We start from the raw sequence: 25,770 nt of genomic DNA, 5'->3' as shown, positions 1-25,770 counted from the left end.
CGTATACCCATCAACCCATACGGTTTACCAATATTCTTGTACAGGGAAATTGAGTTTTCAGGTCCATATGCCGCAGAGCCGTTTCAATACGGGCAAAAATAATAAAATGTGTCAATGTTTGCGTTTCTCCCTTGTGCAGGGTCTTTGTAGGATGAACGTTGAGATTTATAAGAGGCACGGGGTGACCAATAAGGTCTGAATTGGTCTGTGATAAGGTAGGCGCTGATTAGGGGTAGACAGGTTGACAGGTAAGGGGTTGACAGGCAAGGGGTTGACAGGCAAGGGGTTGACAGGCAAGGGGTTGACAGGCAAGGGGTTGACAGGTAAGGGGTTGATGGGTATCGGGATCTATAGTAGCCGAGCGTGGGCCCTACCTGGTAACAATAAAACGTTGAGTGTTGTTGGTGTTGTTGTGGTTGTTGTGGTTGTTGGTGTTGTGGTTGTTGTTGGTGTTGTTGTGGTTGCGGTTGTTGGTGTTGTTGTGGTTGTTGTTGTTGTTGTTGGTGTTGTTGTGGTTGTTGGTGTTGTTGTGGTTGTTGTGGTGGTTGTGGTGGTTGTTGTTGTTGGTGTGGTTGTTGTTGTGGTTGTCGTGGTTGTTGTTGTTGGTGCGAGCGTACCGCGCGCGCCGCTTGCGCATGCGCCGCTCGTTCTCCATCTCCTCGTAGTAGAGCTCGTTGTGGCCCGAGTCGCGTCTCCTCGCAGCCGCCGCGATCATCGCCCGCGACTGCCCCGCCACGTTGTTGCTCGGGTTGCCTGCGGCGCAGACGACGACGACGACGCGTTAGCGCCACAAACACATGAGAAAACGATACCCCCAACCCCCACGTGTCGCCTGTAACAGACGGTTGGGGCTTGTGCTGTTAGCCAGTCGCACCTATGAAGGCCGGCACGGCACACGAGGTGGGGCGGGTGGCCAGCACCACGCCCGGCCGCCATCGTCTCCGCTAATGGCGGTGTTTACTACACACCGCGCCAGCTAAGCATTTGAGGATGAGTCGACCTAGGGGAGGCCCAGGACCGTCACCGATGTTGGCCGCGAGCGGGATTCCAACTCGGGTCGCGGGTCTCATAGCGCAGTGCCTTAACCACTACACTACTGCTCCACGCACACATAATGACAAATATACCCTGTATAGCCTGAACTATTGGGGCAAGTGTGGATAGGGAGTGGCACCACCTATGAAGGCCGGAACAGCACACGAGGGGGGTGGTGTGGCCAGCACAACGCCTGGCCGCCTTTGTCTCCCCGGCGGCGATGTTTACTACACAGTGCACAGGGCACTCATTTGAGGCCGAGTCGACCTAGGGGAGGCCCAGGACCGGTTCGGATAATTGTCACCGGTGTTGGCCGTTAGCGGGAATCGAAATCGGTCTGCCGGGTTCGTAGCACAGCGCGCTAACCGCTACACTACCACTCACTCACACACAGACACACACAGACAAACACACACAGACACGCAGAGGCACACACAGGCACCCCCGCTTGTCCCCCACCCCCCCCCCACCGTCTCACCGTCCACGTCGTACACCTTGAAGCCTGTGAGGTGCTTGAGGGCGCGCGACTTGGGCACCTTGAGCAGCGCGGGGTTGTAGACGGAGAAGTCGCGGTAGTAGCTCTCCAGCACGCACACGCTCGCGCTCTGTATGCTGCGGACGCGGTACACGCACGGTCAGTCCTGCGATCGCGCGTGGCTTTCACGACGCAAATCGGACCGACATACATATATATAGAACGCGATGAACGTGTTGGGGAATGCGTTCTATCGAAGACGAATTGAGAGGAGTGGGACAAAATCCCTCCTGAGATGTGTGAAAACCTGGTGGCCAACTACAAGAAACGTCTGACCTCTGTGATTGCCAACAAGGGTTTTGCCACCAAGTACTAAGTCATGTTTTGTAGAGGGGTCAAATATTTATTTCCCTCATTAAAATGCAAATCAATTTATAACATTTTGACATGCGTTTTTCTGGATTTTGTTGTTGTTATTCTGTCTCTCACTGTTCAAATAAACCTACCATTAAAATTATAGACTGATCACTTCTTTGTCAGTGGGCAAACGTACAAAATCAGCAGGGGATCAAATACTTTTTCCCTCACTGTATAGAACGCGATGAGACATGTTGGGGAACGCGTTCTATCGCAGGCGAATTGAGATGCGACGGTCATAAGACGTCCGCCTCGGCGTAGCTTCACCACCGCACAAGGCGTTGGGATGCTGCTGGATGCTTTTATGCCGGCGGTTCGTAACCTTTACTGCAGCCTTGCCACCCCTTCGGTTGTCAATCGTAACAAAAAAATGTGCAATGGTAATAACTACATGGGTTTTGGCTGAACAAAGTTGTTGTTTACGTTGCCCGTGGCTTCATTTGTGTTTTCGACGATTTACTTTCTAAAAAATCTGGCTGTGTCTCGCACCCGCCAGGGGGTGCGTGAAGCTCAGGTGAAGATCCACTGGTCTAGATGCTACCCACGTCTTTGTTCGGCCGCGTTACGCATCGAACCTGTTATCGCGGACTGAGCTTTACCCCCTACATTATTATTTATTATAACGCAGAGTTTTCTATAACGCGATGTCCTTCAGGAACGCAACTACCTACCACGTTAAAGACCGGATGTTAAAACTAAAACTATTTACAGCATCTGGCCTATTGCACTGCGCACAACATGATGACACTGGGTACGCCCCTGGGAGGTTGTCGGGGGGGTCGTGGGGGGTGGTGGGAGATCACGGGGAGAGGGAAAGGGGGAGGAGAGGGGCAGGGGTGAGAGAGGCCACAGTGCGGTGCGTGGGAGGTTACGGTGATGCAAAGTGGTGTGGAGGTGGAGGGGGATGCACAGGGATATTTATTAGCCGGGCGGTGGTGGTGGTGGTGGTAGCGGTGGTGGTAGCGGTGGTGGTGGTGGTAGCGGTGGTGGTGGTGGTAGCGGCGGTGGTGGTGGTAGCGGTGGTGGTGGTGGTAGCGGCGGTGGTGGTGGTAGCGGTGGTGGTGGTGGTAGCGGTGGCGGTGGTGGTAGCGGTGGTGGTAGCGGTAGCGGTGGTGGTAGTGGTGGTGGTAGCGGTGGTGTTGGTGGTAGCGGTGGTGGTGGTGGTAGCGGTGGTGGTGGTAGTGGTGGTGTTGGTGGTAGCGGCGGCGGTGGCTACGCTGCTGCACGTGGCAGCTGTAACCCAGCGCTGTGGAGACAGCAGCAGCGAGGGTTGGTGGATCGCACACGGATGGGGTGTGAAACTCCCTTCCTTCACCGTGGGCGTCGAAGAGGAGCCGTACCCCTGGTTGGCCAGGAGAAGGCGTTACGCTAAAACTACGGACTCCACTAGTTCCGCCTTAATTTTTATTCGATTTTAACCTTTTAAAATGTTTGATTTAACCAGGTAAGTCCCATTGAGCTATGTAGCTCAATGGGACTTATCGTCGTCGTCGCCGCTTGGAATGTTTCGGGTGACGTCGATTCGGAATGTGGAGGGATGAAAAAGCGGAGGACCCGGAGGAATTACACACGCGACAATGGGGGGAGAGACCCAGATCGAGACGCGCACACTCCGGATTGAACGGATTGGCGGTAAAAATAAATATATATAACCATGATATAGTTAAGCCCGCCACCACCCGACACGGCCAATTCGTTACCAGTGCAGCACTAACCGGTGTGTTGGAGAGCACATCTGAATACGACATTTCGACAGTAATTACAACTGGCTTCATCAGGCGACAGCCAGATTTGTGGGTTTAACGACGCATTCATATTTACGCGATCTAACCCAAAAAAAACCTATATTATGGGTGATATTGGTCGCTAAAGCCTACGAGTTAAACTATATATAACATATATATGTTCGCAATAATAATTTATTTTCCCGCGTTTTGCAACCCCTGGTCAGAAAATCTTGCGAGGTTGGTGATGGCGAGTCAAAAATCAGTCCTCGTGATGCGGAAAGCGGTCGCAAGACGACTGTCAGTCAGAATCTAAGATTTCAGCACCGGTTTTGTGAGGACCGGTGCGTTACGCCGCAAATACGTCCAAATACACGACGGGCATCATGTCAGGGGGGGTTCCGGTGATCGGAGACCCACGACCTCCCGCACGCCAGGGCCGAGAGGCAGTCAACATCCCCCCACCGGCCACCGCGGCCACCACCACCTTCGCCCCGGTACCTGAGCTGCCCGAGGCTGTAGACTCGGCTCTCCCCGTCGGTGGCGCGCACCACCTTGACGGCGAACGCGGGCCGCAGCTGGCGCAGCTCGAGCAGCACCAGCGCCAGGTAGTGCAGGAAGAGCAGAGAGTCGGCGAGCGAGAGCGCGTACTGCGCGATGCCACGGTAGTCGGGGGTCGCGGCTCGCCAGGATGCGGGCGCCGAAGAAGAGCCAGAACGCGAGCAGCAGCAGGAATCCGAGGGCGAGCACGAGGGCCCGCAGCGCGCGCACGCGGGGCAGCGCGTGTCGGGGCCCGCGGGCGAACAGCGCCCAGGTGCCCACGGCGAGCGCCAGCAGCTTGAAGGCGAGCGACAGGAAGAGGCCCTCGCAGGCGGTGCCGCAGGGCTGCAGCTCGTCGCGCCAGAGCGCGTGCGGGATGGCCAGGAAGGCGACGGGCGACAGGAGGGCCAGGGCCCCCAGGAGGGCCGAGGCGGCGCGGCCGGCGTGGCGGCCCGCGCAGCCGCCGCGGCCCTCAGGAGCCGGGGGCTCGCGGAAGAGGGCCGCAAAGTCCTCGCGCGACGTGCTCTGCTCAGACGTGCCCGTCACCACCGTGGTGGTCTCACCCCAGTTGTCGTCCTGGAGACATGGATGCGTGTGGGGCGGGCGGGGGGGGGAGTGAGTAGCGGTTAGCCAACAGCTTCCTCGAGGACCGGGGCTTCCCCTAGGTCGATTCAGCCTCAAATGAGCCACCCATCCCCATAGTGTGCCGTGCCAGCCTTCATAGGTGCTCGCTAACAGCACTTGCCCCAAAAGTCTGTTGAGGCTATATGGGGATCTTTGTCTTTGTAGGTGCTCGCTAACAGCACTTGCCCCAACAGTCTGTTGAGGCTATATGGGGATCTTTATTTTTGTAGGTGCTCGCTAACAGCACTTGCCCCAAAAGTCTGTTGAGGCTATATGGGGATTTTTGTCTTTGTAGGTGCTCGCTAACAGCACTTACCCCAACAGTCTGTACAGTCATACAGTAAATTCAGCTGTGACGGTCCCACCTGATGACGGAGACTCGTGTTGTCTCCGAAACGTCGTGATTTTTTATCTTATTTCTATTATTTTTTAGACAATTTTTATTATGTATTTTATTATTTATTTATTTCCCCCCTACCTGACTTTACTGAAAAAACCTAAGAATATGAATCTGTTGAAGCTATATGGGGATCTTTATTTTTGTAGGTGCTCGCTTTCAGCACTATTAAGGCTATACGGGTGATCTTTGTCTGTGTGCGTGTGTGAGGGGGGGGCAGTAGTGTAGCGGTTAATGTGCTGCGCCACAAACGCCGGCAACCCGAGTTCGACTCCCTGCTGCTCACGGTGACGATTATCTGCACCTGTCCTGGGACTCCCCTAAGTCCAGCTGGTTTAACAAGTCGGCTTTATGGATACATCGTGTTAATTTTACAGGCAAGGCCCACAATGAGATTCTATGCAGCTCTTTTTCAGAACGCGACCTGCCCATCCCAAGTGAGAGCTCAACGAAGTGGGCTCATCATCATCGTCGCGTGGAAATGTCTAGCAGCAGCCAAATGCTCTCAACACGGAAGGAAAAAACCAGAGGACCCGGGAGAACAATCCACGCGACCACGGAGAGAGAGAGACACACGCAAACTCCAAATATACGGGATCGAACCCACGACCTCCTGTATACCAGGCGAGGTAGTTAACATCTCATAGCCACCGTGATGATGATCAGAGACACGCAAACTCCAAATATACGGGATCGAACCCACGACCTCCTGTATACCAGGCGAGGTAGTTAACATCTCATAGCCACCGTGATGATGATCAGAGACACGCAAACTCGAAATATACGGGATTGAACCCACGACCTCCTGTATACCAGGCGAGGTAGTTAACATCTCATAGCCACCGTGATGATGATCAGAGACACGCAAACTCGAAATATACGGGATTGAACCCACGACCTCCTGCATACCAGACGAGGTAGTTAACATCTCATAGCCACCGTGATGATGATCAAAGACACGCAAACTCCAAATATACAGCAGCAGGCGTCAGGGTCGGGATCGAACCCACGGCCTCCTGCAAACCAGGCGAGGTAGTTAACATCTCACCAGCATGGCGACCAGCCTCAAATGAGTACCGACCCGGTTTCGATTCCTGCCCACGACTACCAGCACCAGTGACGATGATACTAGGTCTCCCCCCAGGTGGAATTGGCTGAAAATGAGTACCTGGTGCAGTGTGTAGTAAACATCACCACAAAACAGTGCGGGAATATGAGGTGAGGCGGATTGTTGTGCTGGCCACCCCCACCCCCTCGTGTGCCATACTCGCTCACAGCCCTTGCCCCAACAGTCTTTTAAAGCTACGAGGGAGATCTTTGCCTTTGAGGGGAGGGGGGTAAGTGATGGAGGAGAGGGGTAGGGGGGGGGGTGTAGTGGAGATGAGTGATGAGGTGGTGGAAGGAGAGGGAGGTTGAGGGGTGAGGTGAGACGGAGGAGAATTGGCAGAGAGATGAGAGAGAGATTGGGTCGGTGGTGCGAGTAGGCCAGCAGTGTCTGTGTTGAAGCCGCTACTGCTGCGTGTCTTGAGGCTACTGCTGCGTGTGTATTTCAGGCTACTGCTGCGTGTGTATTTCAGGCTACTGCTGCGTGTCTGTGTAGAGGCTACTGTTGCGTGTCTGTGTTGAGGCTCCTGCTGCGTGTCTGTGTTGAGGCTCCTGTTGCGTGTCTGTGTTGAGGCTCCTGCTGCGTGTCTGTGTTGAGGCTCCTGCTGCGTGTCTGTGTTTCAGGCTACTGCTGCGTGTCTGTGTAGAGGCTACTGCTGCGTGTGTGTTTCAGGCTACTGCTGCGTGTTGTGGCTACTGCTGCGCATGTGGGCCCTGCTCGTGCGCCCCTCGAGGTGGGTGCAGGACCTGAGGCAAAATCTCGACCTGAATAACATCCTCGGCGGGGCGGCCGCCACCGCCGCCGCCGTCTTTGTCGATGAGCGCCTCGGCCGCCTGGCCCCCCCCCGCCACCGCCGCCGCCGCCGCTCGGCATGTGAATGGTCACAGACTTGTCCCCTCGGCCGCTGCCCTCGCGGCCACGGTGCTTGTGCCGGTTCCGGTCACTGGCGGCAGGGAGGAGGAGTGAGGGAGTAGGAGGGGGGAAATGTCACCAGCGTCACGACAGCAGCGCAACACGCACGCAGAGCAACACAGCGACACACGCAGCAACTCATCATCCTCATCGCCCTCATCACCCTCCTCCCCATCATCATTATCATCTTCATCATCATTGTCATCCTTCTCCTCCCCATCATCCTCCTTCTCATCATCATTGTCATCCTCGTTCTCATAATCATTATCATCCTCCTCCCCATCATCCTCCTCCCCATCATCCTCCTCCCCATCATCCTCTCACCCTCATCACCCTCATCGCCCTCATCACCCTCATCCTCGCCCACGGCTACGCTCTCTTATCGCTTGGCGACTAACACCGTGTAACTGTGCCTCTTTCACCCAACCCCTTAATCCCCACCGAGTCAAAGCTCGTCGTTATCACGCCACTTTCCCCACAGCGCGGCGTCCTTCAGCGACGGCAGCTCCTGCCGCGCTGCGGGAGCACACGACCGTCCGTACAAACTCCCCCGGCCGCCAATGTCGTTACCGTTGATGCCTGGAACCCCGCGAGTAGCCGGAGCTGTAGGAGTATCCCGAGAACTGCGACTCCGTGTCCATGGCGACCACGCTGCCCTAGCGACCGGGCTGCCTGGCGATGGTCGCGTCCGTCGCAGGAGACGAGGGAGGGAGGGAGGCGGCGATGTTCCAACGTCGCTCGCAGCCCTGCGAACGCGGACACAGCCAAACCAACGTGAGTGCGGGGTGGCTACGCGGGGCGGGATCGCACGCAGCAGCAGCAGCGGAATATCGCACAAACCCCCCACCCCCCCCCCCCCGACTTAAAAAAATTGCCACGACCCTCCTGTAAAAAAGAAGTCTAAACTCGGGAAGGCTTTCCTGGGTCATTTTTTCAAAGTACAATGTGAGTCTCGTTCTCCGACAACGCGACAGGGAGTAGTTGCGTTCTTGAAGGACGCTGCGTTATGGAAAAAATTGCATTATCAATAATAATAATAATGATCTATTCAGATAAAAATCAAAAATTATCTGTTTGTCGGTTTGTGGCTTAAGCCCCGCCGTGAGCAAGCGCTATTCTTTTTTCACATCCGTCAATTTTTAATTAGTTTAATTAGCGATTTCGTACGTTTTTTTGCGTTCTCTTTATTTATTTATTTATGACGCGTGCACGACCATACCAAGTCACGCACCTTTGGTGTGGGGGACGGCCCATGCCAAGTCGCGCGCCTTCGGTGGGAGTGAGGGGGACATTTTCTTTCGCGTTAAAAATGCTTTAAAAATACACTAAACGTTGAGCTTAAATCTCCACTGTGTGATGTCCCCCACACCCCGATGCGTGCAGTTACTACTATATACAGTCGCTAGATGCTACCACTATAGGCCATAGATATTACTGCAGAGCGGCTGGGCAGATCATGGCTGGGGGGGGTGGGGTAAGGGGTAGCAGCCCAGCCCCAGCCTGCCAAGGTGCCACCTCGGCCGGCTGGACAATCTAGGCAAGGCCGGAGGCTCTGCACGGGACTAGGCCTCACCACGCCACTCTGTCAGGCGAGTACTTAAATTCCGCTATAGAGTCAGCATGTACTACTGTAGTGATAGCAGGTACCACCACAGTCGGTATGCACTGCTGTAATCATAGCAGGTACCACCACAGTCAGTACGCACTGCTGTTAGATTTTTAAGAGTAGTTTTGAAATATTGTTTTGGACCGGGCAACGCCGGCTATACAAGCCAGTTATTTATATAGGGGGCTAAGCACAGTACAGCTATAACGCACAAGATGCATAACGCAGGGCCCAAACAAAGACCGAGGCGCGTAGGTAGCGTCGAGAGCAGTGTGGTTCTCTTAACCTGGGGAGCATCATGCCACCCCCTGGCGGTGCGAGATGCCCCTTCTGGGGGGGTAGCGAGACACGGACAGATTCATTTAGAAGGTAAATCATCGAAAACACAAATTAAGCCACACGCAGCGCAAGTTACAACTTACATTCATTCATCAAGCCCCTATGTATGTATTCACAATGTACATTGTTTTAAAGATTGGGAACCAAAGGGGAGTGCAGGCAGCAGTAAAGGTTACGAACAACTGCTCTAGAAGCATCCAGCAGCATCCCAACGACTGGTGTGGAGATGGCGCTACACCGAGGAGGAGGCGGCCGTGCTACGACCGCCGCTTACTCCTGTTCGCGCTGCGACGGAGTTCCCCTCGCTCGATGGCGTGTGCACACCCACTTGGCGTCCGCGCTATAAAAACAACGCGTCGTCTCTAATGCATCCATCCGTCGCGATGTATCCAACGGGCGTCGTGGAAACGCTCGCCGCAGAGGAGGACGCACTGTACGACGACGACAACAAAAATAATGAACGCCGCCCCCCCCCCCCCCACTGCAATTTACGTTGGAGAATGGCCCTGCAGAATTTGTGTGAACTAATCAACTCTCCCCCACCCGCCCCCCCCCCCACTGGAACGTGAGAGGGGGGGAGGGGGGGTGGATGGGTGGGCTGTGCTTGTTTGTTGTTAAGGTTACAGGGCGGGCGAGCTCGCTGGCCCCGGGGTGGCGCAAAGGTCACAGCCGCTGAGTCGGCCCCACCGGCTGGGACCCTGGGTTCGAGTCCAGGTGCCAACCACCGCATGGGTGCTGCGGTAGCTAGGAGATGTTCACTACCTCGCCTGGTATACAGGAGGTCGTGGGTTCGATCCAGACCCTGACGCCTGCTGTATGTTTAGAGTTTGCAAGTCTCTCTCATCCCAAGTCGTGTAGATTTTTCTCCGGGTTTTTTTTTTTTCCCCACGTTTAGAATCAACAACACGCGTTTTAGGGTGTCTGACTGCTATAATTTCCCACGTGATGATGATGATGAGCCACTTCGTTGAGCTGTCATTTGTGACCGCCAGGTAGCGTCGCTTCTGAGAAAGAGCTACATAGCTCAGCAGGACTTTCCTGGTTAAATAAACAGTGATGTGATTAAACCACCATGATCTCAAGTGTAGCGAGTTCATGCCAAAAGGCAAACAGCATGGCTCGGGGTGAGCAGATACATCATGGGACCTTTTCTTGCCAGTAACTACATATAGGAATAGGTTTTACCCTTTCTGGCAGTAAAACCAGAGGACTGTTTGAGACGAGGCTCTAAAGAAAGCTGTCTCTGGTCTGGACCAATCAGTTTCAAAGACAATCCATATACTACCAGAGCACGTTCTTGTTTGCATGCTCACCACAAGAATTGTGTTTAATGCAGACATGATTCCTTGCAAAAAGGTTTCTGTTTGGTGTTTTAACATCTTAAAACCTCCTGTTTTAGCGCCACAAAGGTTAAACCGATTCCTACAAATACATCCAGTCTGTTCTCCTGTAACGTGGCGATGGTAGTAGTTGCGTTCCTCAAGGGCACCGAGATGCGTAGCGCAGGGCCCGATCAAAGACGGAGGCGCCGTGTGGATCGCGTCTAGACCAGTGTAGTTCTTAACTTGGACTGCACGCAAACCCTGGGGGGGTAGCGAAACACGGCCAGATTTATTTTTGAAGGTCATCGAAAAACCCAAATTAAGCTACGGGCAACGTGAGGCAACAAAACTTACTTAGTTTCATTGAAACCTATGAAGTTATTAACATTGTACATTTTTTATAACGATTGAGGACCAAAGGCCGTGGCAAGGCTGCAGTAAAGGTTACGAACCACCAGCGGAGAAGCATCCAGCAGCATCCCAACGCCGTGTGCGGTGGTGACGCTACGCCGAGGCAGCCGTGTTACGACCGCTGCTTATTCCTGCTCACGCCGCGGCTGAGTTCCGATCGCCACGTTGCATCACAATTTAGTAATCCGCGTCATTAACAAAAAATGCGTTCCCCATCCAATCCACGTTGTGAAAACCACACGCGGCGCTCTGGGAGAGAACACGACCGTGCGTACATCGATGGTCGCCATTCTACGACGGAAGAAGCGGTATGCCGAGGTACGTAAAAACAAAAGTAAAAAAATATACGAATCGGAAGTCAGGCAGGAGATACGCTCTCACCACGCTACGCACGGCACCCACACAGTAATAATAACAATGGCAGCTCGTAACGCGACACCGCATGGTAGTCGCTCACTCTCACACATGGAGAGAGAGAGAGAACGCCTCGCTAGAGATGCGAGGAGGAACCACAGAGCCGCGGGGGAAAGGCAGCCCAGCAGCGAGCCGGTGCCAGCAACTGCCCAAGCTCCGCAGTCCTCTACGTACCAAGGAGGTTTTCGGCCAGAACACCCCGGACAGAAAAACCTACAGGTGTGAAGAGGGAGAAACGCTCTATGCCAGACAAGACGGAACGGGCAGAGTCCACATTTTATCCGTGACCGCCTTCTGGCGAGGCCAGGGTTACAGATCCTTCCCGAACGCCCACTACTGGACATCTGTGAAAAAACCATCTCTATAGCACGAGAGATTACAGGTAGTCCTCTACTTACGATGGAGATGCGTTACGACGACCCCATCGTAAGTCGAAAATATCGTAAGTCGAAGATGGCCTAGCCTACCCAGGAGTCTTAAAGAATGGGGATAATTTAGCAAAACAAGAGCAATTTACAGTACCGTACTGTATAAACTATATACCGTATGTTTTTATTAATTACAATACTGTATTGCACGGCAAAATCTAAAGTAAAAAAAAACAAGGTAAATTCTTTGCCTACCTATATGAACTGCAATTTAATAAAAAAAACATTTCAGGAAACAATCCCATCTGCTATAAAAACTTTTCACATGCATTGAACGTATTGTATCGTGGAAACCCTAAAATGAAATCGCTAAAGCTACCTATCGTTACATGCATTGAACGTATCGTAACGTATCATATTGTACTGTACCCGCCAAGACTCTGTCCGTCGTCTGTACACTTGAACGATGTTAGGGTTGTTGATGGCAATTTTGTCGTATCGCTATTGCCATCGTAAGATCGAAATATCGTAAGTCGGAGCAAAATAATAACAATATCACCCAAAGGATATGAATTCCTATAACTTATTGATTCAGGCCTTTTCAAAGGCTCTCTTGTAATTTAGTTGACGGACACGCTGGGCTTTTATAAAAGAAACCCGATTACTCGAGTATAATAATCATAATGATTATGACGTTCGATTTAAAACTTTCGTGACTGCAGGGATTCATCTTCTTGGTTCTTTCGGTAAAGTCACGTAGAAGGGAAGTAATAAAATAATAAAAATAAAACATAATAAAATATTTACTTTGTTATTCCCATTCTACGTGACTTTACCGAAAGAACCAAGAAGATGATGACGTTTACAACGCGCCAGATCCTGCAGACGAGAGGTGTGGAGCCAAGCGCGGGGTCTGGTCGAGAGCTGAGAGACCCAGACACAGATTTGAGAGAGGCCTTGAGACGCGCCTTGAAAGCTCCAAGTGCATTCGACGGTGCGATGTACAGAGGGGATATGGAGAGAGAGTTACAACACCGAGGGGCCGATGGCGGTGGAGAACTGAAGTGAGGCTGCAACAGTGTAGTGTATAGTGTAATGTATAGTAGTGTAGTGTATAGTGTAGTGTATAGTAGTGTATAGTGTAGTGTAGTGTGTAGTGTATAGTAGTGTAGTGTATAGTAGTGTAGTGTATAGTAGTGTAGTGTATAGTAGTGTAGTGTATAGTAGTGTAGTGTATAGTAGTGTAGTGTATAGTGTAGTATACTAGTACAGCACTAGTGTATAGTGGAGTGTATAGTGTAGTGTGTAGCGTAGTGTATAGTGTAGTATACAGTGTAGTATACTAGTACAGCACTAGTGTATAGTGTAGTGTGTAGCGTAGTGTATAGTGTAGTGTATAGTGTAGTGTAGTGTGTAGTGTATAGTGTAGTGTAGTGTATAGCGTAGTGTATAGTGTAGTGTATAATAGTGTATAGTAGTGGCCTAGTCTCCTCCCTCCCCCCCCAAGTGGCAGACATGAGCACCTGGTCTGCAATTGGACGCGAGGCTGCCCAGCAAGCGAGGCTGCCCAGTAAGCGGGGCTGGTACGATGATTTCTGCTGCCGTGTCATCCCCAGCTGAGTAATCTGCGGAGTCATTTTGACAATAAACCCACTAATTACAGGTATCCACTGCCCTTCATAAGACTATACTAACCACCCCCCGCCCCACCTGGTCTTCGCACTCACAAGTGACAACATCACCCTCCTCTATTTAAGACCGAAACAGGAGGGGGAGATTTCTCCACAACTCTGACCGTCGCCTGCATGAAGCCGGTTGTTGTTCTTGTTGTTGTAATTACTGGCAAAACTTCACGGTCATCCGAATTGTAAATGGCCGTAGTGGGTTTAACTCTGCAACGCACACAGCCCGGTTAGTGCTGAACCAGTATCCAATTGGCACGTTTTGTACACGTGACAAACCCTGCATTCCCAGGCTTCGGTCTCACGGGTGACGGAGATTTGTCCGTGTCGCCCCCCAGGCGACGGAACGCTCTTCCACGAGACATCAGGATGTCAGAGTCCGTGGGGCAATTTTAAAAATGCGTCTAAATAAACTACTTATATGCGCTTCCGCTTATTAAACTTTTAGTTTATTCAGTAAACGGATTCTTTCAAATGTATTTATAATACAATTAATTTCATGCAGAGTGTCTGCTGCTGCGTCCTGCACAGCGCTTTGAGATCCTTGATGAACAGCAGCTACATACATGGAATTATTATCATTACTAACTAGCCATGTCAGGTGGTCATCGCGTGTTTAACCACACATTTATATTTGTGTGATCTAACCCAAGAAAAAAGCCGTCTACGATGGATGATATTGGTGGCGAAAGCCTCCTCCCCTCCTACTATACAACTACAACGTGTTAAACCTTCATGTTTAGAATTCTAGATTTGAAGCTTTCATGACTGCAAGGATTCATACTCTTAGTTCTTTCGGTAAAGTCACGTAGGTAGAAAATGAAATAAAAATTAATAAAAATAAAACAATTAAAATCACGACGTGCCTCCGAAACGTCGTGATTTTTATTGTTTTATTTTTATTAATTTTAATTTCATTTTTTACCTACGTGACTTTACCGAAAGAACTAAGAGTATACTTCATGTTTAGAATTTGGAAGATTTGGAGCCCCCCCTCTCCCCACCCCGGCGACACTGGCACACAAACGGCCGACTCGCTTCTTACAGCGTCGGAGGGAATCTGTAACAACTCCGCCGTGAAGCAGATGGGCGCGTGGTGTTTCTATGGTTTATACGCCACGGTGGCGAGATGTTGACTACCTCGCCCGGGATGCAGGAGGTCGTGGGTTCGATCCCAACCATGGCAATGCTTCTATATTTGGAGGTGGCGTCTCTCTCTCTCTCCCTCCATGGTCGCGTGGTTTTTTTCCTCCGGGTTCTCCGTTTTTCCCTGCACATTTAGCATCAACGTCACCGCGTTTTAGAGTAATTGGCTGCTATAAATTTCCACGTGATGACGATAAGCCACTTCGCCGAGCTGTAATTTGTGGCCAGGCCGCTTCTACAAAAGAGCTACGTAGCTCTTTAGGGCCTTATCCGGTAAAATTGTTTAGTTTATCCACCACAAAGACAAAGTTCTCCCATATAGCTTTCACAGACTATTTGGGCAAGTGTCGTTAACGAGCGCCCATATGAACGCCAGCATGGTATGTGATACAGAGGGGTGGCCAGCACCACACCCGGCTGCCTTTGTCTCCCCAGTGACGATGTTTACACATATCACCAGGTACTGATTTGAGGCAAAGTCGACCTAGGGGAGGACCCAGGAACGGTTCAGATAATCGTGGTTGGTACCGCAACGCGCCAACCACTACCCTGCCGCTCACCAGTTCATCCACAGCAACAAAGCCCCCCCCCCCCCGCGTGCCTAAACAGGCTGTTGGGGCAAGTGCTGTTGGCGAGCGGCACCTACTAAGCCGGGAACCGCACACGAAGGGGGCGGGTGGCCAGCACCACGCCCGGCAGCCTCCGTCTCCCCAGTGACGCTGCTTACGACACAAACCCGACTCGGTGCTCACTTGAGGTCAAGTCGACCGAGCGGGACGAGGACCGGTTCAGATCATCGTCGCCGGTGTCGGCCGCGAGCGGTAACCGAACCTCTGCCCGCCGGGTTCGTAGCGCAGCACGCCAACAGCCAACGCTACGGCTCCCCGGTTCGTCCGCAGCGCCGCCGCCGCCACGATGGGTATCAAGTGGATGGGCCAAGCGAGAATTTAGGATGCCAAGGAGGCAGTTGCCCTCTGGATGAAACCGAGCTCATGGAGCTGCCCAAACAATGAAAGAACAGAAGCAGGAAAAAACTGGGGCAGCCCGAACGTGCGAAGGGAGGGGGGGGGGCTACGGGGGCTCCCCGCCAGCGCTGGCACCGCGACCACTGCCCCCCCCATTGTGAAGGGGACGGTGATTTACCATCTCTCTGCTTCCCGCCCAGCACCCGCAAACGCGCCATTGTCAGCAGGCCCCGAGTGGCTCGTAAGCCAAGGCGGGTGGGGGGAGGTAGGTGGGGGGGGGAGGTGGGTGGGGGGTTGGGAGGTGGGGGGGGGAGGTGGGTGCGGGGGAGGTGGGTGGGGGGGGCGATTTGGTCAGTACCACCTGGGGTGTTCTAGTTTCCACCACCACGGGCAGTGTCCACCATCATGGGCAGTGTCCACCATCATGGGCAGTGTCCACCATAGGAAGTCTACATCATGGGCAGTGTCCACCATGAGCAGTGTCTACCATCATGGGCAGTGTCCACCATGAGCAGTGTCGACCATTATGGGCAGTGTCCACCATCATGGGCAGTGTCCACCATCATGGGCAGTGTCCACCATCATGAGCAGTGTCCACCATAGGAAGTCTACACCATGGTCCACCACTAAATGGAAACAAGTGCTTGTACTACCAACAGACTGGGCCACTGCCACAGCAATGTGGAATTTCCACCACTGACCGGGGGGGGGGGGGGGGGGGGGGGGGGGGGAGTGTGGGGGGCGGGGAGTTCATCGATGAAGCCTGGGCGGTCCCATCCCGTGAGCACCTACGCAGGAGGAAGCGCCGGCCACGACAGAAGGCGGCTCGCAGAGGTCCACAGTCCAAGGCGCACGGCCACCCTGGTGAACGCCTGTTCCCGTTCCAAGACGTCTGCAAGTCGCAGGGGTGTGGTGGTGTGGGCCATCCCGTTCACCGCCAAACTTCAGAACGTGCAAGCCGGTTCGCCGGGAATTTCATTTAGAGGGGGGTGTAGTAGCAGCGGCAGCAGCGCCGCTGTTTTTAAAGACGCCTTTACTCACGCCGCGGAGAACCGGAGCGGGACTGGTGCCACACGCCCCCTCCCACCGCCGCACAGCCTTGTGGGAGCATCGGGGTTACGTCTTCCGAATTGGAAGTCTTTCGACTTGAAAACGTACCGGTGTAGTTATTTTATTTTACTTTTTCTTCCGCTCCCGTGATGTACACGTACACACGCGGACCACTGGTATGGAACTATACGTGTACGTACACCAAAACGGAACGGTAGCGGGAAAGGTTTAAATCCCGCGGTGTGCATCGACCGTGGCAAGCCACTCAACGACAGCTGCTTCCAGACTGGTACCACACGCGCGTGCGCCCTCCCACCGCCGCTCAGCCTTGTGGAAGCCTCGGGGTTACGTCTCTCCGACTTAGAAGTCTTTCGACTTGAAAACGTACCGGTGTAGTTATTTTATTTTTATTTTTTCTCCCGATTCCGTTCCGTCACGATGACGTACGCTGCGCACAGTATCGCACGAGCGCCCGCCATCGGAAACGGACGGACGGTGCACGGACATCGGAGTGGGTGAAATAGCGCGGTGCGTGTTCAATAACAATTCTAATTCTTCTCGCCATCCGCTTTCACGATGGACACTGAAGATGATTCCGTGGCGCGGGGAGAGAGGGAGGGAGGCAGGGAGGGAGGCAGGGAGGGAGGAAGGGAGGCAGGGAGGGAGGCGGGGAGGGAGGGGCGTGCACCAAGATCCCGATCCAAATGAAAAAATAAATGGTACCCGCGAATTACTCAATAACCGGGAAAACGCGCAGCAACGTCAACCCCTCCCCCCCACATACTGCGAAACTACCGCAGGCTGTAATTTGCCTCTGAAACAGGAGCACCACCTTCCATCCATCCTTGGCGCTATGACAAGGGATCGTGCGCAACCACAATCACAAAGGAGAGCCATTTGGTTTTTTTTCCCTCCTCCAATGAACTCGGTACAAAAAAACTCGACGGTTCAAAAGCAAACGCGGCGTAAACAACGCCGCGCCGCGCCGCCAGCTTTGCCGAAAGCCTGCGCGCCGGACAGCTTCGCGGCGCTACGGGAGATCGGAACCGAGCTCGCGCTATCCGGAGCAGCCGTCGCGTTGCGGCCACTCTCCGCCGACTTCCGCCGCGGTTTTACCCCGACCGACGTGCTCCGTTGGGCGACGTTGCAGCGACGTTGCGGCGACGTTGCAGCCACGTTGCTCGCGATTCCGAGTGCAGAGATACGCGTGGGGCTGCTGGCCGCCGCCACGAGGACGAGGGGCTACGGGGGAGAGCGCTCGTCTGCAAGAGCGCAGAACCAGTGCGGCGTTTGTACGCTGGACTTGTTCCGCACCGCACGTAGCCAACCGTGTTTGTATGAATGGAGAAATGTTTTCGCGCCGTAAGTAGCCGACCGTGCCATTTGGGTGTATGTATGTTCAACTTATTACACACCGTACGTAACCAACCATGTGTGCATGAATGTTCAACTTCTTTTCGCTGTAGCCTGATGATGCAAGTTGTAATTACTGGGAAACGATTTGCGCTCCAACACGAATTGGCACGTCCTGTTTACATGACAAACCTTACTAATTAGCCATGTCGGGTGGCGGCGGTTTTAGCGACGCATTTATATGTATGCGATCGAACCCAAACAACCTCTATTAATGATGACAATGGTCGAAAACCTACGTGTTAGCAACCGATAAAAAACAATAAACTATTTATTTTACCAGATAAGGCTACGTAGCGCTTTTTCATAAGCAACCTGGCCAAAGACGATAGCTCAACGAAGTGGCTTATCATCGTGTGGACACTGATGGCGGCCAAATCCTCTAAACGCACGTTTCTAAAATGCGTTCAGTTTGTTGTCCTTCTCCCGCACCTCCGATTAGCACGTACGGTGCGAAAGAAGTTCAACATACGTAAATGCTGGGTTCAATTGCAGGTTTTATCCACGTGCGGTTAAACCGGGTTCACAAGAGTTGCTAGTTAACTCGACTAAAGCAACTAAAGATGTTTTCTATTCTCTTTGGTTCTTTCGGTAAAGTCACGTAAAAAGAGAAAATAATAAATTAAATAATAGCATACGACGTTTCGATTGCAACACAAGCAATCATCATCAGGTACACATGAAAGAGAAAACAAAACCTAGTAAACTTAGAAATATAATGCAATACAACACAGATAGTCGGCTAACGTAACAGTCAACACCCTACCTGGTTGATTACGTTCTTCCAAAGATTTGAAGCTGTCGTTACTGCAGGGATTCATCTTCTTGGTTCTTTCGGTAAAGTCACGTAGAAGGGAAATAATAAATAATAATACATTTTATTTTATTATTTCCCTTCTACGTGACTTTACCGAAAGAACCAAGACAACACAGATAGTCGGCTAACGTACCAGTCAACACCCTACCTGGTTGATTACGTTCTTCCAAAGATTGCAAAAAAAAATTTCATTTTTACCTGATGATGATTGATTGTGTTGCAATCGAAACGTCGTATGCTATTATTGAATTTAATTTGTTATTTTCTCTTTCTACGTGACTTTACCGAATGCACCAAAGAGCAATTCCTGCATTCACGAAAGCGCCAAATCAAGTATTATTATTACTAACAGGTAAGACCCACACCCGAGCTATTCAGCTCTTTTTCAGAAGCAGCCTGGCTAACACAAATGATAGCTCAACGAAGTGGCTTATCGAGTGGACATTTATAGCAGTCGCCAAATACTCTAAAAATCTTGATCTTGATTCTGAATGTGGAGGGGAAATAAAATCAAAGGACCCGGATAAAAATCCACGCGACCACAGGGAGAGAGACAGGCAAACTCCAAATATACAATCTTGATTTTAAGCTTTCGTGACTGCAGGAATCCATACTCTTTGGTTCTTTCAGTAAAGTCACGTGGGTATAAAATAAAATAAATCCCGACGTTTCGGGCGCAACACAAGCGTCCATCGTCAGGTATGAAAGCGTGGTCTGCTGCTGAGGCAGACTGTTTTAAAGGGTTTGAAATGGGTGTAGCCCAAGGGTTATAAAGAAGTGGCCGGGGCTAGTGATGTTAATGTGAGAGATTAGCATGTAGCCGTAAGATAGAAGGCGTCAGGGTTGGGGTCGAACCCACGGCCTCCTGCATACCGGGCGAGGTAGCCTGGACTAGACGTAATTTCTGTAGGAGTCGCCGCTGGACAGAGATACACTCTCCGGATTTGACGTGATGACGCTTACGCTCCGTGACTTTATAAAAAGCGATCCCTTCCAAAGCGAATCGTCCTGCCAGCAGCTTGTCTTGTGTAGACACAACTCGTGACGTGTGTGTGCGCGTGCTATTAAACTGATATTCCGGTGAATGTTTCACTAACGCACATAAAGGGGTCCCACCATTCGAGGCTGGCTGAGTCACGAGCAAAAACGCAAGCCGTGACAAAGATCCCCGTGTAGCCCTTAGAATGTTGGGGCAAGTGCTGTTAAGCGAGCACTGATGAAGAGCGGAACGGCACACGAGGGGGTGTGGGTGGCCAGCACCACGACCGGCTGTCTTCCCAGTCTTCCCAGTGGCGTGTTCATAGCGCAGTGCGCCAACCATTGCACTACCGCTCCCCAGTTCATCCACAGCAAGAGACAAAGTCCCCTCCCCCCCAATACAGATACCAGTCACCCAAACATTCCACAAGACACAGACACAATCCAATACAGCTAACCGAGACACACCATCACACACAACCACCACACACAGCAGCCAACACACACACACAAAGACTCATTTGCCAGTAAAAAATATGATAATTGGTTTTTTACCCTTTTATCTGGTAACAAAACTGACACCTTTTTTTTTAGTTGTGCGCATTTTGGCGTCATCTGGTCCAACCCATGTGAGACTGGGCTCTAAGGAAAACTGTCTCAGGTGTGAACCAATCAATTTCAAGGACAGTGCATACATTATCAGAGTTATGTTTTTTGTTTGCATTATGACTGCAGGTATTGTGGTCTATGCAAACATGACTCCTTGTAAAAAAGGTGTCAGTTTTGTTGCCAGATAAAAGGGTAAAAAACCAATTATCAAAAGATAGTCACCTAAACAGCCCACAAGACACACACACAATCCAATACAGCTAAGACATACCATCACACATACAGATGCCAACACACAGTCACCCAAACACAGTCCCACACGACACACACACAATCCAATACCAGATAACCAAGACAAACCATCACACGTAAACCCTCCAGACACACGCAGAAGCCAACAATACACGTGCAAAAAATTACACGCACACACAGTCACCCAAAAGACACAGTGCACAGTCCGAAACACGGTGAGGACACAGGCACAAGCGGGAACCCACACCCAGGTTGTGTGGGGGGAGGGGGGTCTAAAGAGGCCTCGAGAGAACGCGAGAGAACGCGGCAGAGCTGAGGAGGAGGAGGAGTGTGGGGAACTGAACCCCGCGTGCATTATGCGCTCGCACAATGCCGGGCTGCCTGGGCGTTAAGGAAACCTCCCTTTTATTTGCGCCGTGAAAGGGCCCCGGGCACGACGGATGGGCTGCCCCCCCCCCATCCTGCCACCCCATCCCCCCCATCACCCCCCTCCATCACCTCTCCATCGGCTCCCCGTGCGAGTGGGAGGTCTGGGAGCATCGCGCTTTGTTAAGCTCTCCCCGCCGTGCAACCCACACCCCAGTCTCCCACCCGGCCACACCAACCCCACCACTCCTACCACACCACTCCTACCACACCGCACCACACCTACCACACCGCACCACACCAACCCACCCACCAACTCCACGCCTCACACCACACCAAACCAACCCCACCACACCAAACCCCACACCACACCAACCCCACCACACCTACCCCACCACACCACACCGACCACACCACACCAACCCCACGCCACACACACCAACCCCACACCACACCAATCCCACACCACACCACACCTACCCCACCACACCACACCGACCACACCACACCAACCCCACGCCACACACACCAACCTCACACCACACCAACTCCACCACACCACACCAACCCCACACCCCACCAACCCCACCAACCACTCCACACCAACCCCACGTTCCACACCAAACCCACGTAGCACACCAAACCCCACGTCCCACACAACCCCCACACAAAACACCGAGAGAAGAGCGATTGTGTCCGGGCGACACGCACACAATGACCCACACGGGGGGGGGGGGGGGTGACAATGACGGGATCCAACCTCACGCGCCCACACCACCACGCAGGCACAAACGTCGGGGTATGAGCATCAGTGTAGAGCGAGAGTTATAGAGGACAACCAAGACAAAGGTCCCCGTATAGCCTTGAACAAACTGTTTAGCGAGCAGCGCCGGTGTGGCGCACGAGGGGGTGGGGTGGCCAGCACCAAGCCCCGGCAGCCTTTGTCTCCCCAGTGGCGATGGTTTTAACCAAAACCGCACCAGGTACTCATTTGAGGCCGAGTCGACCCAGGGGAGGCCCATTACCGGTTCAGAATAATCGTCACCGGTGTTGGACGCGAGCGGGAATCGAACCCGGGTCGCCGGGTTCGCGGCCAAGCGGAGCGCTAACCCCGAATGGAGCACAGACAAACGCAGATTAAAGTATCAGCACACACGTGTGGGTGCAACACAAGCATAAAGGAATATACAGGCACACACACACACACGCGCGCGCGAACAAATGCATAAGGAACACATGCAAGCATGCATTAAGCACACACCGGCAGATGCCAGCGTAAGCATAGAGGTACACGAATGTGCTCGCGCACACACACGCGCACACAGAGCCATGCATAACCATCAGTGGCTAGCATAGAGGACAACAGAAACAAAGGCACACACACGCGCATGCACAAGCAAAAGAGGAGGAGGCAAACAACAACAGCGAACACGATGATGCATGCTGGGGCATAAATATACACGCATACAATGACCACGCGCGCACAGATGCATGCATAAGCATCGGGGAACATATGACGGTGAGGATGAATGATGATGATGATGATTAAGATGTAAGTCATGATGATGACGATAGTGATGATGGCCAGAACTTCATAACTCAGAACCTTGGGACCGTGTCACGAGTGCTCTGCACAGTGTCTGTGCCACCGCGTCAATGATAAATGAACACTCCTGCCGGCAGGGAGAGGGGGGCCACTGAGGTCTGTCTGCCTTGTTACAGAGAACACCACACAGATGATGCACGCTGGGGCATAAAATAACATGCATACAAAGAACGCACACACACACAGATGCACGCATGAGCATCGATGAACACATGATGGCGAGGTTGAATGATGACAATGATGACGACGATGATGATGATGACCAGGAGTTGAAACTCAAGTCGATCTGCCTTGTTACAGAGAAGCACGCGACGCCCATTCTATAGAAACACAGCAGCGAGGCCACGGACACACACCAATGCACGTCTCCTCCTTCGTCGCGAATACGATTTGATTAATAAAAATAAAACATAATAAAATAATTCTCACGACGTTTCGGCCACAACGCAAGCAGCCGTCCTCAGATGATGAGGACGGCTGCTTGCGAAGGGACGGCTGCTTACGTTGTGGCCGAAACGTCATGAGAATTATTTTATTATATTTTATTTGTACTCCCTTCTACGTGACTTTACCGAAAGAACCAAGAAGATGAATCCCTGCAGTCACGAAAGCTTTAAATCGAAATTAACGATTTGATTATTCGCGATTTCATTCAGCGGCGTGAGGCCCGCCGGCCGTGGCCACGCGACCAAAACTAGCAGAGGCGCCGTGTTGGTGAAGCACCGTCGACTGCGCCCCTCCAACGGGAGGAAGAGCAAATTCTAGATTTGAAGCCTTCGTGACTGCAAGGATTCATACTCTTAGTTCTTTCGGTAAAGTCACGTAGGTAAGAAACTAAATTAAAATTAACAAAATAAAAATCACGACGTTTCGGAGGCAACAAGTCTCTGTCATCAGGTGGGACCGTCACAGCCAGATTTGCTGCATCAAGTGAGGCAGGGATTCAAGATGCAAGCCCTTAAATACAAGTTGAGGGGGGAGGAGAAGGGGGGGGGGAGCTTATCAGAATGTGGTAGCCGATACGTTCCATTCATTGGCTACCACATTCTGATAAGCTCCTCCCCCCTCAACTTGTATTTAAGGGCTTGCATCTTGAATCCCTGCCTCACTTGATGCAGCAAATCTGGCTGTGACGGTCCCACCTGATGACGGAGACTTGTGTTGCCTCCGAAACGTCGTGATTTTTATTTTGTTAATTTTAATTTCCTTTTTTACCTACACGGTGACTTTACCGAAAGAACTAAGAGTAGGAAGAGCAAAGCGGCACAGACTCCGGAAAGCCTTCTCGGTCGCGGCGCACGGAGCTCGGCGCTGGCACCGAGCTTCTGAACGCTGCCCCCGTGCAGGAGGGTAAGGGCCACGGAGATGCAGGGAGGCCCGGAGAGAGCCAAGAGAAACGCAGCAGGAGAGCCACTCTTGACGACCACGCCTGTTAACGACTAATCGCTTCACGACGGGCCTCCATAGAGCCCACTTTGTAGTGTGTAGTAGGGTATTGTATATAGTAGTGTAGTGTATAGTATATAGTAGTGTAGTGTATATAGTAGTGTATATAGTAGTGTATTGTAGTGTATATAGTAGTGTAGTGTATATAGTAGTGTATATAGTAGTGTATATAGTAGTGTATTGTAGTGTATATAGTAGTGTAGTGTATATAGTAGTGTATTGTAGTCTATATAGTAGTGTAGTGTATATAGTAGTGTATTGTAGTATATATAGCAGTGTAGTGTATATAGTGGTGTATATAGTAGTGTAGTGTATATAGTAGTGTATTGTAGTCTATATAGTAGTGCATTGTAGTATATATAGTAGTGTAGTGTATATAGTAGTGTAGTGTATATAGTAGTGTATATAGTAGTGTATTGTAGTGTATATAGTAGTGTAGTGTATATAGTGGTGTAGTGTATATAGTAGTGTATTGTAGTGTATATAGTAGTGTATTGTAGTGTATATAGTAGTGTAGTGTATATAGTAGTGTATTGTAGTCTATATAGTAGTGTAGTGTATATAGTAGTGTATTGTAGTATATATAGCAGTGTAGTGTATATAGTGGTGTATATAGTAGTGTAGTGTATATAGTAGTGTATTGTAGTGTAGTGTATATAGTAGCCTTTAACGTGTATTTCCTATACTCGCTTAAAGACCAGTTCCGTGGAACCAATTACCCTCATTAAGAGGAGGGGTTATACTGTATTCACACTCATGACAACTATTTAAAACTACAGTATTGTTATTTTACCAGGTAAGGCCCACCGAGCAACGTAGCGCTTTTTCACAAGTGACCTGGCCCACAGATGATAGCCCAACTTAGTGGCTAATCATCACGTGGACAATTCTAGCAGCCAAAACGCGTGGCATTGATTCTAAACGTGGAGGGAAAAACCGGAGGAAAACCCACACGACCACGGGGAGAAACACGCAAACTCCAAATATACAGCAGCAGGCGTCAGGGTCGGGATCTAATCCACGACCTCCTGCATACGAGGCGAGGTAGTTAACATCTCGCCAGGGAGAGATAGACACCCATAGCGATACAAAATCACATGAAATACAAGCCAAGCGTGGCCAAGAAACCCGAACTGTGGACCACATCGTAAACCAGTTGTCTGCGTTCCTTCTCCCGGGGAATACTCTCCGGCTCGCACACCTCGAAACGTTGTCGTGTAGCTTCTGAACATGTCGCCAGACGCAAAGGACAGAGAACCACGCAGCGCCGAATGCTGGCGGTGGGCAACCGTTGCGCAAGATGGCATCGTCGCGAATCAAGCCCCTCCAACATCGAGGATCCAACCCAATGCAGCCCGCGGGGAAGCTCCCCGTGCCTCCCATTACATCCCATCTGGCCACGGCAGGTGCAATCACCCATCCCACAAATCATCGTCGGGGGTCGTCGTCACCACGATTCGTGGGGTTAGATAGCCCCGTAGTAGTAGTAGTCAGTGGCATCACCAGGCTGTGTGAACGTCAAGGCCACGCGGACGTGTCGAGCGGTGCCGTGGGATGAACGAGCGAGATGACCTCTCCCCACAACACACTGTTAAAACAGTGTTCGTTCAAAGAGCTTACGACGTGTGTGTGTGTGATGAGTGCAGTGCTTGTGTGGTGGAACGGACCCCGAACTTCCGATTAGGAAGGTTGGCTATGTACGGTAAAAAATAAATTCAACGTACATAAGAGGGCACGGTAAAACTCACTCG

At 51.7% G+C, this 25,770-nt stretch overlaps 1 protein-coding gene across 1 annotated transcript in view; it reads right to left on the bottom strand.

The window, feature by feature from the left end:
- The window catches only part of VANGL2 (VANGL planar cell polarity protein 2), a 52,489-nt gene that overhangs the window by 17,661 nt on the left and 9,058 nt on the right, over window positions 1-25,770 (bottom strand). Inside the window, 7 exon segments of the mRNA XM_078619933.1 lie at window positions 618-753; window positions 1,514-1,647; window positions 4,153-4,325; window positions 4,327-4,767; window positions 7,064-7,180; window positions 7,182-7,260; window positions 7,800-7,975. Coding sequence (XP_078476059.1) covers window positions 618-753; window positions 1,514-1,647; window positions 4,153-4,325; window positions 4,327-4,767; window positions 7,064-7,180; window positions 7,182-7,260; window positions 7,800-7,870 — 1,151 coding nt within the window. The 5' untranslated portion in view covers window positions 7,871-7,975.

This window comes from Lampetra planeri, chromosome 65, assembly GCF_965212315.1.
Source record: "Lampetra planeri chromosome 65, kcLamPlan1.2.h2, whole genome shotgun sequence".
NCBI lineage: Eukaryota > Metazoa > Chordata > Hyperoartia > Petromyzontiformes > Petromyzontidae > Lampetra > Lampetra planeri.
This window is presented reverse-complemented; position numbering and strand designations above follow the sequence as displayed.